Consider the following 16,352-nt stretch of genomic DNA (forward strand, 5'->3'; position numbering starts at 1 on the left):
GTAATTAACGTATCTTTTGATCTGTAAGAATCTCTCTGTAACAGTTCTTTAGCAGAACACAATGCAGGATGGTAAACACCACATTTTTAACAATTTTTTCCTTCAATCTTCTTACTTAAAAATGCAAAAATAGGCTGGGCGCAGTGGCTCACACCTGTAATCCCAGCACTTTGGGAGGCCAAGGCGGGTGGATCATGAGAGGAGATCAAGACCATCCTGGTTAACACAGTGAAACCCTGTCTCTACTAAAAATACAAAAAAAAAAATTAGCCAGGCATGGTGGCGGACACCTGTAGTCCCAGCTACTTGGGAGGCTGAGGCAGGAGAATGACGTGAACCCAAGAGGCGGAGCTTGCAGTGAGCCGAGATCTAGCCACAGCACTCCAGCCTGGGCGACAGAGTAAGACTCTGTCTCAAAAAAAAGAAAAAATGCAAAAAATAGAATAGGGGATTGTGGGGGAGAATGTTAACTTGGGTATCAATAGTTTTATTTGAGTACAATTTTGTTTGGTCTACTTATATCAAGTACAAGGTAATACTTCTCATATTTTTGACATCTACAGATATCAAAAACACAGAATTTTACACATATGATTTTAACACCCCAAACAAAAAATTAAAAAAGGTACTAATCCAGGCAACAATACATAATCTTGAATTTATTTCTGTGTGGCGTCAAGAACCCCTTGAGACCTAGGACAAGTATTAATATTTAGAATCATAGAAGTTTAAGGTTTGAAACAACCTTAGCGATTACCGGATATCTCTTTCCCTACTTCTCATCCTCAAATCTCATATTATGTCATTAAGGACAGGTTAATGACAAAGTCTGAAACAATAAGTCAGGCTTACTAACTCCCAAATTCGGTGTTGATTCCACAACAGTACACTGCCTCCCTGGGAGTAGGTGGCCAACCCTCTATAATCTAGGTGAAATTAACTGACCTATCCTTTTACCTAGTCTCTAACGAATTTAAAGAGGTGGATTTGTATGAAAAATATTACACAGGTAGAATATTCCTATTCTTCAAGTCATGTTTTTCTTTATTTCTCCAATTATTTGTTACATATAGGCACATCATATCTGTAGGTTTCCTTTTATTCATCAAAGAAAAGGACTTTATATCTAAAACACGATATTTTGGTGGCGTTTTTAATCCTAAACCTTAACAAAAAATTTTTAACTGGAGGTGGTAGCAATCAGGAAAAGCCCCCTAAGAAACTGATTTTAAATTGAGTTGTGGAAACGAACAAGAATTCGGTAGACTTGGGGGTAGGGAAGACGGGGGAAATTCTAGAGAGAACAGTACATACGATGGCCTAGAAAACAACAAAAAAAGTACAGCTTAGCCTACCTTAGGTATATCTTAAGCCAGTGTTATTCAAACTTGTTAACCACAACCTGTGACACTTTACTGGATGCAGTACACACACCTGTGTGTATGTACACATGTGTGCAAATACCCATTCCTACCTGACCTGTCACAATCTGAAATCTCACTGTCCTAAGATTCCTAATAGATTCAGATAAATTATTTTTAGGACAGAGCTGGTATCCCTCCTGCAGCAGAGAATGTTGGAGCATTCATACCTGCAACCTTATTAGGACTGCCCCTGGCCATGGTAGCCCTTTGCTGTTTTCCTTGCTGCTGTCCCTCTCCCAACTCCTGCAGTTACCAATGACTGAAAAGTGGCATGAAAGCCCAGCTCCCTTGCCTCCAAGGCACAATAAACTGTATGTACCATGTGGTACATCAGAGCTGATTAGGCTAAGACCTGAAACCACACCCTTGCTCAGATTTTTCCCCTTCCCTCTCCTATTTTCCTTACTCTGTTACAGGGTTCGTTTTTTTTTTTTTTTTTTTCCTAAAGGCAATCCATTAATAAATCACCCAAATTATATTCTGTTCTAGTGACCAGCTCTTACTCTCTAATACTGTGCCCATCTAAAAGGAACCAGGGCTTCTCAGAGAAATAAGTAATTCTACGGATTGGCCAGGGTAGGTACAAGATGAAGCAGTGATATCTTGTATGAGGGAATAAAAAGAAAATGCTCAAAAAAATGGTGACAGCACATGACAAACATCCAGAAGCTAGTTTGAAGGGAACTCTGGCCAAATCTGGGGAAACTCGAGCACAAAAAATAATTATGTACATTAAAAGAGTATAAACCATTGAAAATACAGGAATTCATGAGTCCTTACCAAAAATACCAATAATAAATTCACAAATAAATGAAAATGAAACAAAGCAATCTCTTGCTTACAGTAAAATGTCAACAACCATCTAGTAAATGTGAAGGGAGTGTGCTGGAGGTAGAAAATCATTATTTTGCAACCATTATGGGAAAGACTGAATCAGGTTAAAAAAAAAAAAAAGAACCCTAAATCAAAGGGAAATATTTGCTGAGAAGCAAATATTTACAAGGTCTTAACCTTCCCACAGATTAGTTATTAACTGCAAAACAGAGAAAATACACAACAAAACAGGGCAAAACCTTCAGTGGGCAATCAAAATTAACATCACCTATGAGAAACAGATACCATGTGCCTCCAGATGGGATACTCTGGAAAGACACATCACGTATGCCATATGTAGCTGAGATCAAGGTTATTCTTGATCTAAAGAAAAGTCAGATCAACACAAAGTGAAGAGAGTTCTGTTTGTCACTGCCTTACCTAAAAGCTTACAGTGTCTTCCCATTGTTCTTAGTATAAAATTCAAAATCCTTGAAATGGTTTACAGGTCACTTCATGCTTCAGAACTGAAATCCCAACCCCCACCCCACTGCCATGGCACACACTCCTCTTTGATCTCAATTTTTCTTTCTTATGGTCTTTGCTTAAGGCTGTGTTTTTCAAATTTCACAGAGCAACCATCAGAGAGTTGTTAATCTAATGAGACAAAAATAATGTATTTTCTATGGCAAATACACTTTTAATTTATAAATATACAAAATGTAGATGTTAAACAAGTCTTTTTTCTTTTGTTCTGAGCCACCAATGTAATTTATGTCTAAGAAGATACTCTAGAGATATAGAGGCAATAATAAAATCAAAATTTTTCTTATAGGCCAGGCAAAGTGGCTTATGCCTATAATCTCAGCACTTTGGGAGGCCAAGGCAGGCAGAGCACTTGAGCCCAGGAGTTCAAGACCAGCCTGAGCAACACGGCAAAACCCCATCAAAACAAAAATAAAAAACAAAATATTTTTCTAATCAACTCCACAACCTTTTACATATTAAACACACAATTCTCAAAAAAGATTCTTCAAGTTTGTTTAGATGTCTAACTTAAAAAGTAAAATTTTCTAGTAAATGTAAGTGCTAGTACTGTGCCTGTACCCCTAAAGCTAATTTACCTACATTCCCACAGGAACCACTAAAAGAACCCCCACTTGGAGTACTGAAACCCAAATGCTCCAAGAATATCCATAATGAAATCCTCCCAAGACACATATACCTTAAAGACCTTCTCATAGAATGTCATGAAATCCGTGACCCCACTTTCCACCCCCTAAACCCTATCTCTGTCCCATTTCCTCCTTTTATTAGGTCCCCGGAAGAAAACAGCAATAGAAGGACACAGGGACACACACACACCTGATTAAGGAAACTTCCCTTAGGCTGCCATGCCCCATCCTGCATAAGTAGAGAAGGAATCCATGTTGACACAGGGAAGAGAACCTAACTAAAATGGGGAAAGGTCAAAGAAGGGAGAAAGGAATTACTTCTAGTTGATAGAGAAAGTGAAAAATCAGATTTATCAGGTGCAGGTTTCTATGGACCATCATCTGAGAATAAAATCATGTCTGAAAATTTGTCCAGAACGTGGCAATAAGCAAAGAGTGTTATTACTGCTACATTAACAAAAAGGAAAACAGTGTAACTAAAACTACCTGTAAGCCTGTAACCTGCATTTCATCGTTGGGTTCACAGTTTCTTGAGGAAAACAGAGACCCTACAAAGTTAATTAAAAGTTCCTGCCAAATGAAAATCAAGCTTCTATAAAGATCACAGAAAATACAAAATACACCAATAGGAAAACAGATTTTGCTAAACAAACCTCATTTGGTGTATCTATTAGTCATTTACTCAATATGGGCAAATACCATCGTGGGCTGTACAAAGCAGTAAAACATCAAAATGTGAAACTAAGCTTCAACGTACGAACCAAATAAACACGAAATTTAAAAACAAAACAAAAAACAAAACAAACAAACAAAAAAACTGGCTTCCATACACTTTATTCTGGAATTTAGACAGACAAAACAATTTAGGGGGAAAAAAGAATCTTCCTACTTGCTGACTCCACTTTTTTACTTTCCATGGCTTCCATTCCTTCCTTTGATGAAGTTTCCAATAATCACATTGTTAGATTCGACCATGACCTTCCACCCAGCTGCTGACGTAAAAAAAACTGGAATTATCCCTATTTCCCCCCTTTCTTGTTTTTGTTTGTTTGTTTGTTTGGAGATGAATTATCCCTATTTCCTTTTTTTTTTTTTTTTTTTTTTTTTTGAGACAAAGTCTCACTCTGTGGCCCAAGCTGGAGCGCAGTGGCGCAATCTCGGCTCACTGCAACCGCTGCCTTCCAGGCTCAAATTCTCATGCCTCAGCCTCCCGAGTAGCTGGGACTATAGGTGTGCACCACCACGCCTGGCTAATTTTTTTGTATTTTAGTAGAGACGATTTTTCAACATGTTGCCCAGGTGGTCTCGAACTCCTGAGCTCATGCAATCCGCCTGCCTCGGCCTCCCAAAGCGTTGGGATTATGGGCATGAGCCACGGTGCCCAGATGCTATTTCCTCCCTTTCTCTCACCATCCTTATTCAATGCAACAGCAGGTCCTGTCAATTTCTCCTCATGATGCTGTATATTTCTGTCCATCTTTCTATTACCATCTTTGGCTAAGATACAAACATATTTGGCCTGGACTACTGCTCCCATCTCTTAACCTGTCTCCCTTCTGCCACTTATTACCTGACCCCTCTACAATGCATGCTACCACTGTAGTCAGGGTAATAAACACACAAATTATGTTACTGCCCTCTTTAAAAGATTCTAAAGGCGTTTGATGACATTAGAAATAATCCAAATGTTTTATTATCACAGCCAGCCTTTGAGGCCTTGCAGCCTCTGCAATATCTAGGCATTTAGCTACCACCCACTTTCCTAGTATATTTCCTTATGGATCCCCTCCACACTCTGACCCACATTCAAGTTAAATATTTGCTACTTGATGGCCTAGCACACTTTGCCTAGCTTCCTCTCATCCCTCAGATTCCAATTCAAATGACACTTCTTCATAAAGCTCTTCACTGACTAATCTCTTCACCATCTACCACATGACGTTATTTTCTTCATGTTTATCACAATCTGTAAAAATGTGTGTGTGTGTGTGTGCCCACGCACGTGTCTGTGTAGAAGGAGAAGGGGGTGTTAATTGTCTTTTTCTACCACTAGATAAGCTTTATTGAAGCAGGGATTTTGTTTGTCCTATATACTACTGTTCCCTAGGGCCCAGAACAATACGGGCCATATACCAGACACTCAACAAGTCTTTGTTTAATCAATACTCAAAAGGTGGCATGGTCTACAGCGCTGGACTGGAAATGAAATTACCTAGGTTCTAACCAGACTTGATTCAACCAGCAACTAGTTGTGCAGCCTTGGGTACAACACAAGATTGGAGTGGCTTACGAGTAACTGGAAGGTAAGCAAGTGAAGACAGCAAGTATGAAGATTTTTCTCCCAAATTTCCTTGTCTAAATTCAAAAATTATAGATACATGGAAATCTTTAACCTCTCTCAGTCTCAATCTCCTCATCTATATGAGATGACTTTATATGTCACTTCAAGTTCAGAAATACCATAATTAGGCTGGGTGTGGTGGCTCATACCTATAATCCCAGCACTTTGGGAGGCCGAGGCAGGCGGATCACTTGAGGTCAGGAGTTCCAGGCCAGCCTGGCCATCATGGCAAAACCCCATCTCTACTAAAAATACAAAAATTAGCCGGGCGTGGTGGCGGGTGCCTGTAATCCCAGCTACTCAGGAGGCTGTGGTGGGAGAATTACTTGAACCCAGCAGGCGGAGGTTGCAGTGAGACGAGATCGCGCCACTGCACTCCAGCCTGGGCTACAGAGTGAGACTCCGTCCCACTAAAATAAAAAAAATTAAAAAAGAAAAAAAGAAATACCATAAATTATATGGGACTAAACCTGAACCTTCCTTACTCACCCCTCACTTACACCCTACCCCTTCTACCTTCAAGAACGAAATCATAGTAGTCATCCTGAAACCAAGCATCGCACAGTGCACTTTATTATCTAAACCTTTGCTCATGGAGCTGCTCTTCTCCAGTTCCAAACACTGGAAATTCCATCCCTCAAAGCCCAGATCAACTGCTGTTTCATAACCACCTAGTCCAAAATGAACATGATCATTGTGTTCCAAAACTCCTCTATGCTTCAAATTAGAGTATTCCCTGATCTACCACTACCTGCTGGACTAGTCACTTAACTGCTCTTCGCCTCGGTTTCCTAATCTGTAAAATGGAGCTAAAGGAACCTACCATATCACATACTGTTGGATAACAGAGAACACTTAGCATGGTAATAACGTGTTCAATTAAAACATTATTTCTGTGCTACATATATTTTTCATGCTCCTTGAAGGCTCCGAAAGAGCATTTCCCATTTCTGAATCTCCCAAGTTTGACGCCATTTCACCTCTCAATGTTTTGACTTTTTGTATCCATAAAATGAAAGAAATGGACTAGACCAAATACCATTCCCTCCAAAACTGTTATCTATTCCCTTGCAAGAATAGCCTAAAGCAAAGATACTGCAGGTCACCTTTCACAAGGACGGGAATTCGAGGGGACGTAAACTATTGCTGCAAACGGAAGTGGTTGGAAGCAAGGAGATTAAAACAACATTCAAGACTTTGAAGATCCTTCCCAAAGAAACTGACTCTTGCCACAGTGATGGATCCTTTGAAATGTGTTTTTAAGTTGGGTTACAAGGATGAACTCGGGGTCCATGAACTCCCAAACAGAAATGTAAAACTGTGCGCCAGAACAAATATAAAAATTTTTCTGGGGCCAGAGTGTCTGCACCATACATTAAATGAGTCTGTGCCCTTAAGGGGCGAAAAGAGGGTGACAATGAAGAGACGAGTCGCGTTAAGTAAGAAACCACAATGCATGAGAGTTTAGACAACAAAAGCAACCTCAGCTAACCATAACCCCCAACAAGTGAGAAGATGACCTAAGACTGGGTGAAGCAGACGCCGAGCGTGAGGAGACGCTGGAGGAAGCAATGCCACCCAAAGCTCTGCACCTTTCCCAGGTCGGTCTCCAGCCCGCACGGCCCGCGGTGTGAGACCCAGGGCAAAGCCCCTCGGCAAACCCCGTTTCCCGCCCCGGTACCTGCGGGGTCGAGCGCCATCTCGGCGGGCCGAGAAGAAGCCGGCCGTTTGGCGGCTCCGGGGCAAGCGGGGAGGGGAGTGAAGGGGAGGGGCTTGGGCTCGGACGCACGTGCGACCTCCTGGAGCTTCCCACAACAGAAACGTGGGCCCTTGGCATAGCACAGCCAGGCCCCGTTCTCTCTTCCTTCCCAGGTTCCTACTTCCGCCGCCCGTTGCGCCTGCGCTCCGCCGGCCCCGCCCCAATCCTGTAACTAGAGTGGAACTGACTTCGCAGAGGGAATGACCAGAGAAGGGGGCGTGGCTGCGCTCCTTCGGGGCGGGACCGTGCAGGACGCGCGCAGCCTCGCTTCGGGAGGCCCTGAGCACCGGTTGTAGACCCGGGTCTGCGGTGACTGGAGCCGACCTGCAGGACTTTGGGACTGCGCCTCACTCGGTAACTGGGTCAAAGTCCGAGCCCCGCCCCTCACACCCGCCTTCGGAGAACCAAATGAATCATCCAGTTCCTTTTCTTTTCTTCGTTAACGTTCATTCATTCATAAATATCTATTTCATGCCTACCAAGTTCCAGCCACGGTTCTGAATACGAGGGGAAAATAACAATAAAAATAACGTCCCTGTTCTCAAGGAGCAGTGTGGCAGAGGAGACAAATAAAAGCCACACGCTGAAAAATGTGATAAACGCCACAGGCACTAGATGTGCACAGCTTGTTCTACCGTAAAGGCGGTATGGTGTGTGCAATATCGTTATTTCTCCTTCCAATTAGGCTGTGGCTCTCCTAGGGGTTAAAATGTGGGCTCTAGAAGTACCTCTATGTTGTGAAGTAATATCCCCAGGGCGTACAGTCTGATTTGGGTGACGTTACAAATCCCGCCTCTATCAGTAAAAGCTGTGTTTTGTGAGAATAAAATGAAGGAAGGTAATAGCCGTCCCGCTGAAGACCCCCTACTAACGTCTTGTCAGTAGAAGAAACTTTCTAGGTGGCACTTAGGTTCATTTCCACTCACAAACCAGCCTTCAGAAGGGCTTTCTTGTCAAATTCACGTTTAACTGGCTCGAGCCACCAAAGGGTGAGGTGTGGCCTGGGACAGATGGGACAGATGTTTAGAAAAACAAGGAGCAGCTGCTTCTTCCCTGCAAGGGATTTAGGGCTTTCAAAATGATCCCCTCCCCACCTACCTGCAGTCCCTCCTCCCCTGCTGCTGCTTCCGCCTGGTCAGTTGGCAGAAAAGCTGAGGCAGTTGAGCGGGGCTGGGAAAGTGGGTCTCTGCTTAGCAGGTCTTCCGTTTAAGGGCCTATTTGGGCATAACGGCCCTTATTACAGCTGTAGGTTGAGGTGCCAAGGTGAAGAATTAACGTTTCACTCACCCAGCCGGGGAATCAGGTCCTTTTCCTTGTATGTTTTGTAAATGTGCTTAGAAATACACCAGAATGACTCTGGTGTGCCTCTTTTATTCTTCTGAAGGTGAAGGATTTGATTTAGAAAGCTAAAGCAAATCTTTTTGAGGAGATGGAGTATTAAAACACGGGTCAGACACCCATATTCAAGTATTAAACTAAATCTTTCTATATGCAAAAGGGTATTATGGTAAAGGGGGAAAGTTTGATCTGTTAGCGACTTGAGTAAGTTCTATCATTTTTCTGGACTTTGGTTTCCAATTTGAAAGACTGTTCTGAGGAATGAATGTGATATCATATAACGCCTTTGAAAGACATTAAAGGACCACTTCTACCATTTTTGCCAGAGCTATCACTGGAAACATTACTATTTAACATTTGTTTTTAAATCAACTCACTTTTTAAAAACAGTTAACTAGGCGCTATTTACTTTAGCCTTATCCTAAGCAACAGTATCTGTAATATCATGGGTTTTGTGTACCCCATAGAGTGAACTGTTAGACGTATCACACCAGGAGAAGCACTAGCAAAAATAGCAGCCCAATGCCTGATACATATAGTATATATCTCTCTATTCCCATGTTAAACTAGATAATTTGGGGGGAAACTGAGTCTTTACAATCTATAACTAGGGAAGATAAGTCATTTTTTTAAGTTAAGCAAATGTAATTGGCAATTAAAAACAGAAGAAATTTCCTGAGGCATTGCATTATTAATAGGCAATTCTTTGGGTCGTAACTGCAATAGGAGCTCAAGGAAAGAAGAGAGGATATCATCCTGGAAATTAGGAACAGTGTCTTACCCAATTGTGATCCCTAGAGCTCAGACAACATCTGGTAACTGGTGACCCCACAAAAGCCTTTCGCAAAGGATTGAATGCCGCAATGGTTAGGAAAGACTTCAAAGGTAAGTTAGAAGTTATGCTTCGCCTTGAAAGATGGGTAGAATGAGTAGACAGAAAAAAGGGCATCTCATGCTGGGAGAAAAATGAGAGCAAAAGCGTCTGGGATTTGAACTGTTCTTGAAGGAGCATGGTGGAGCATGGCAGAGTGCAGGCTAAGGAATGGAACCAAATGAACAAAAGCACAGGGGTGGGAAGCACCCGGCTGTGTGGCAGGAAGCACCGGGCTGTGTGGCAGGCATGTGCTGGGCAATGCTTGAAACTACTTCAATGCATTTGAGGATTTGGGAAGCTAGGGCAGTTATGCATTGGCTAGAAAAGGCCAGATTCCCACAGTCTTAAAGACAGAGGTGTTTGAATGTGTTTGAATAAGCAACCAGAATCTGTTGAAGGTTAATATATAGGAAAAGAGCATTGTGGTCAACATTTTCTAAAGGTGTTTTATAAAAGTTTTGTGCAGGATGAATTTAGGTAGCGAGGAAAGAGCTAAAAGTCAAGCAGAAAAGTAAGGGGACTATTGTACTGGTTTAGGCAAGATCTGAAAAGAGCTGGAACTGGGATATATAAAAATGTAAAAGGATGGATGTGAGAGTAATTGCAAAGGAAGAATCTACCCTTTGAAATTGGATTTAGGAGACTAGGACAAAGAGTCAAGATATCTGGATAATTCCTTTTTTTGGCAAATGTGTACAGACAAATGAGAAAATCATGGCAATGTGCCTATTCATGCCTAAAATGATCTGCCCTTGATCCTCATTATTGGGGGCTAAGAGTGGCGATAATGAAACAGAAAGATCAGTTCAGAGAAATTTGCAGTAATGCAGGGTAATAACAGCAGTTGAACCACAGTGAATTTCTCTTTGCATGTGAAGGCAAAGGAATGTGCAAGTAGAAACAAATATCTTAATTATTTTTGAGTCAATTCCGACTGGATCTAACATTCGTTTATGCTATATGTTGATATGCAGTTAGTTATTTTTTGAAATTGAGATTGTCAGTCAGCACCTGCTTGCTTCTGCCTCTTCTTAGCATCAGAATTAAAGGCTTTTCATCTGTAGCTTGGCTCTGCTACAGATAAGAATCAAACTTGAAGTCAATGAGATTTCAAACTTGAGTCAATAAGAATCAAACTTGAGTCAATAAGAATCAAACTTGAAAGAATATTAGACGCCCCATCTCTACCAGAGGATAGGATTGAGAAGTACTTCTTGGCCAGAAGATCACTAACCAAGGGTCCCTGGTGGCCCTGCCTACTTTCTGAGCTGTATTATTTAGCACCCAGTTCACATGGCTTGTGCCTTCTCTGGTTTAAAAGGACTTAGGTCCATGTTGACATTTGTAGTATTTGCTAGGGTTGTCATAATGAAGTGCCACAGTCTGGGTAGCTTAAACAACAGAAATATTTTCTCACAATTGCAGGCTAGAAGTCTCAGATCAAAAATGTTGGCAGAGTTGCTTCTCCCGAGGCCTCTCTTCTTGATTTGTATATGGCATCTTCTCCTGTGTCTTCACATGGTCTTCCCTCTGTGTAGCTGTGTGTCCTAATGTCTTCTTGTAAGGACACCAGCCATGCTGGATTGGGACCCACTCTAATGAATATCTTAATGGCCTCATTTTGTCTAAACTACCTCTTTTAAAACCCTATCTCCAAATTCAGTCACATTCTGAGGTGCTAGGGGCTAGGACTTCAACACAAGAATTTTGGGAGATACAGTTCAACTGATAAAAGCATTGAGATTTTTTACAAGGACTACAATTATTCCCTGAATCCCAAATCACTTCACTAGAGCCCTGAGAACCTGACTAGTGTTAGCCTCTCACCAGAATAAAATACTTTGTCCCTGTTTTCCTGGCTGTTGAATAGGGCCTGTTTTAATCTGACTCAGTTCACCTATTCACTTCAATCAGCTCCTGACTGTCCCTCATTCTCTACATCTGATTGATCAAAACATCTAGTCAGTTCTCCTTCCTTAATATATCTTTATTTCATCTGCCAATCAGAGTCATAACTCTTAGTCCAAGATCTGCCCATTTTTGCTGATATTATTGTAATAGTTCTGAATTGCCTCTCTGTTCCTAGGCATTTCTTCCTCCCGCTTATTCTCTCTAATCCATTTCACCCACAACAGCAAATATGATTCTAAAATTTCTTATATAAAATTCCCAGTAAGAGACAACCTATAGAATGGGAGAATATATTTGCAAACCATACAAATGATGAGGAGCTGACATCCAAAATATATAAGGAATTCAAACAACTGCATAGCAAGAAAAAAAAAAAAAACAATTTAAAAATGGGCAAAGGACCTTAATAGGCATTTCTCAAAAGGAGACATATAAATGATAAGTATGTGAAAATATGTTCAACATCATTAATCATCGGGGAAATTCAAATTAAAATCACAATGAGGTATCACTTAAGATCTGTTAGAATAGCAGAAATACAGGAAGATAATAAAGCATTAGTGACAATATAGAGAAAAGAGAACACTTAGACACTGCTGATGGAAATGTAAATTAGTACAGCCATTATGGAAAACAGTCTGGAGGCTCCCCAGAAACTTAAGAACAGAACTACCATATGATCCAGCAGTCCCACTACTGGGTATATATTCAAAGGATATGAAATCAACATGCTAAAGAGATATCTGCACTCCCATGTTTTATTGCAGCATAATTCACAATAGCCAAGATATGAAATCAACCTCAGTGTCCATCAATAGACGAATGGATAAAGAAAACATGGTATATATACACACAATGGAATACTGTTCAGCTCTAAAAAGAGAAAATCTGTCATTTGCAACAACATGGATGAATCTGAAGGATATTATGTGTCCTTCAATTTTGAAAGACTCTTCTGTGAAATAAGCCTGGCACAGAAAGAAAAATACCGCATGATCTTATTTACAGGTGCAGTGTGAAAAAGTCAAACTTATAGAAACAGAGAGTAAAATGGCAGTAACCAGAAGATAGGGGTTTGGGGACCTTGGGGAAATGTTAATTAAAAAAAAATAGAAAATTTCAGTTAGACAGGAGGAATAAGTTCAAGAGATCTACTGTACATCATGATCACTTCAGTTAGTAACAATATATTATCTATTTGAAAATTGCCGCTCTCTAATAGATTTTAAGTATTCCCATTACAAAAAAAATGGTAAGTATGTGGAGTAATGCATATGTTAAATAGCTTTATTTTGTCATTCTACAATATGTATTTTAAAACATCATAATGTATACTATAAATATATACTATCTAACTTGCCAGTTGAAACAAATGCATACATATATACATCCTCAGTAGTTCCCTATATAAATAAAATTCAAACCCCTTCTTTTAGCAAGGTTCACAAAACTATAAACTTAGTCCCAGATTACTATATCAACTTTTCATAACCAACCTCCTTGTAATCTGCAATTTCTGCTACATTAACTTACATACAGTTGTTTATTAAATTATCTGTAAAGACTTCTTTCGGCTATCCTGGAAAAATGGGTAAGAGTTTGTAGTTAATATAAAAACTTGAAACTAATTGCAGATAAAGTATCTAGGTATCACTAGGACCACTGGAACTAGACAGAGTGATATAGTTTGGATGTATGTACTCACCCAAATCTCATGCTGAATGTAATCCCTTATATTTGAGGTGGGGCCTGTTGGGAGGTGATTGGATCATGGGAGCAGATTTCTCATGAACGGTTTAGCACCATCCTCTTGGTACTGTCCTTGCGATAGTGAATGAGATCTTGTGAGATCTGTTTAAAAGTGTGTGGCCCCTCCTTTCTCTCCCACTCCTGTTCCAGCCATGTGACATGCCTGCTCCTCCTTCACCTTCCACCATGATTGTAAGTTTCCTGAAGCCTCCCCAGAAGCCAGGCAGATACCAGCGTCATGCTTCCTGTCCAACCTACAGAACTGTGAGCCAATTACACTTCTTTTTGGTATAAATTATCCAGTCTTTGTATTTCTTTAGAGCAATGTGAGAATGGCCCAATACACAGAGCTAAACTCATTTTTCTCCCCTACTTTACTTAACTTTTTAAACTGAGATGTAACTTACATACAGTAAAGACTACAAATCTTTGTGCAGCTAAGTGAGTATTTACATGTTTATACACTTTGAACTACCACCCCAAATAATGTTCTGTCAAAATATAGAACATTTCTAGTCATCCAGAAGGTTCCTTTTTATCTCCTCTTAGTAAAACATCTCTCCACAAAAGTAACTACTCTCATAACTTTTCTGAGCATTGATTAGTTTTGCCTGTTTTTGATCTTTATATAAATGTAACTATACAGTGCATAGTCTTTCCTATCTGACTTTTTTTGCTCAACTTCATGGCTATGAGATTCATTCATGTTGTTGTATATATAGACATAACTGCTCTGCTACTTTTAATGTAACATTTGGGAAATTGTTTATCCTCCTGAGCCTCAATTATTTCATCTGTAAAAATATAACCTACCTCTGCATGATTGATTTGAGCCTTAACAATGCACTATTACAAACACTGACAGTGGTGTCCAGCACACAGTAGGCCATTCCTTTTTTTTTTTTTTTTTTTTTTTGAGACAAAGTCTGGCTCTGTCACCCAGGTTGGAGTGCAGTGGGGGACCTCGGCTCACTGCAACCTCCGCCTCCCGGGTTCATGCCATTCTCCTGCCTTAGCCTCTCGAGTAGTTGGGACTACAGGCACCCACCACCACGCACGGCTAATTTTTTTACATTTTTAGTAGAAATGGGGTTTCACTGTGTTCACCAGGATGGTCTTGATCTCCTGACCTTGTGATCCACCCGCCTCGGCCTCCCAAAGTGCTGGGATTACAGGCGTGAGCCACCGCGCCCGGCTAGTAGGCGATTCTTAAACTGTAGCTATTATTACTATGATGATTATCCTCTCTATTTTCACTTTTGAAAAACTGTTCTTTCAAACTATTATTACGTGATATGTAGTTTTTAAAAATTTTTATTCAGAGCTACTCTGCCTTCAGGACTGAAATCTAGACAACAATGGATTTAAATCAGTATTATGTGAAACAACCTTCAAATGAACAAAGGAGATTTAGCAGTGTGCCCTATCATTTATCAGGTGAGAAAAAAAAAGTGTGAAATATCACCTCTCACCTCTGCAGAAGGCTTTCTATATTTTATGTTTTGTTTTTACTGTGTATGGTTTTCTGCATGGCCTCCTTTGAGACAGACCACAATATTCTCTGGGGTCAGAGGCTCTATTCCTAGAAAAGAAATAATTTTTAAAAGTAATAATAATACTATGATAGGACTTATGTTGGATTTCTCCTATTTTGGCTTTGTGTGGGTGCTATGATTCTCTGTAGAATTTCTCATAGGAACTGATGAACAAAACACGGGACTGCTTTTTGTTGTACACCAAGCCTGAAACATCAGTGGCATACCAGTTAGTGGGTCAACTGCACTGAAAACATGTCAGAGATCTTTTGCTCATTTGGAGGAAACAAAGTTATGAAAACTTAAGTGACTTAACACCAAGTATCTCCACCCTGCTAATCTGAAAAAGGACAAATGTCTTAATTCAGCACCATTCCTCCTTCAGATCAGAGAACTTTCTATATGCCATGCACTGGGATATTTAACCCTGGGAAAATAAAGATCAGTAAGATGAGGTTTCTGCCTTTAAGGAACTCAAAGTCTAGAGGGAGAGAGAAAAACATATGAAAAAATAATTACAATTCAACTGATAGGTGATGATATGGGAGCCCAAAGAATGGAGAAATTAATTTGACTTTCACAAGACTTTATATACATGCTTATGTTTGAAGTAGGTCTTAAAGAATAATTAGATTTTCAACAAGAGAAAGGCAAATGGAGTCCTCATTGGCAAAGCTTTTACCATGTAGAATAGGTGTGGGATTACTGTCATGCCCTGTGAATAGGGTTAAAATAGCTAGATTATTCACTACTATTTGGAGCCAAACGAGATACAAGAAAAAAAATATAATGTTGAGTATTGCTATCAAGTTTCAATGCTTTCTTCCAAGTGCTATGCTCAAACAAAACAATCCCACATCACTGATTCTGGTATCTTTACCAGTTGGACATGGAGCATTAAGTCCAAATGAAAACATCCCAAAGAACTCAGGCCTTGACCTTCAGTAAAGAAGAGTGTTAATGTTACCTTCTATTAATCTGATTCTGTGTCATGGAGCCAGGGATTTCAAGGTGTAGATGAAAGATATCCTATAAAAATAGGGTATTACTGTTTGTTGCTAAGTCACATGACTATCTGCATTTTGAGGAGAAAGATTGTGTCTTATGTGCTATGGTAATCCCCTACATTTCTCACAGGATGTGACATCATAAATGCTTGTTGCACAAATTCCTGTTAATGGAAAATGTAAGGGCACCATGTAAAACTAAAGTGGGTCACATGGCCCATCAATTATTCTTTATTAATACCATTTTTGTTCTTTTCCTTGTCCCTAACTCCTGCCTTAATTCTGACACTATTTTTGTCTTTTCTGGTTATTTGCTGTAGGTACTTTCAGGTTCTATATGCTTTAAGAGATGTTTCCTTAACTCAGGACATGAGATACACATTTCTGGTATTGTCCGGTTGGCATCTTGCTCTTCTGTTCTTCCCC

General features: G+C 40.2%; 1 protein-coding gene across 6 annotated transcripts in view; it reads right to left on the reverse strand.

Annotated features, from left to right (window-relative positions):
* CMC1 (C-X9-C motif containing 1) overlaps positions 1 to 16,011 on the reverse strand; it is an 86,970-nt gene extending 70,959 nt beyond the window's left edge. For 2 of the 6 annotated variants that reach the window (XM_050779527.1, XM_050779528.1), the window contains exon 1: positions 7,435 to 7,654. In XM_050779527.1, coding sequence (XP_050635484.1) covers positions 7,435 to 7,453 — 19 coding nt within the window. In that variant the 5' untranslated portion in view covers positions 7,454 to 7,654. Of the gene's footprint in view, positions 1 to 3,602; positions 4,202 to 7,434; positions 7,655 to 15,886 lie in introns of those variants that run through there. The other 4 variants (XM_050779526.1, XM_050779529.1, XM_050779530.1 and 1 more) reach the window with 4 other exon arrangements.
* Between the last annotated feature and the right edge of the window lie 341 nt (positions 16,012 to 16,352).

Source organism: Macaca thibetana, chromosome 2 (assembly GCF_024542745.1).
Source record: "Macaca thibetana thibetana isolate TM-01 chromosome 2, ASM2454274v1, whole genome shotgun sequence".
Taxonomy (NCBI): Eukaryota; Metazoa; Chordata; class Mammalia; order Primates; family Cercopithecidae; genus Macaca; species Macaca thibetana.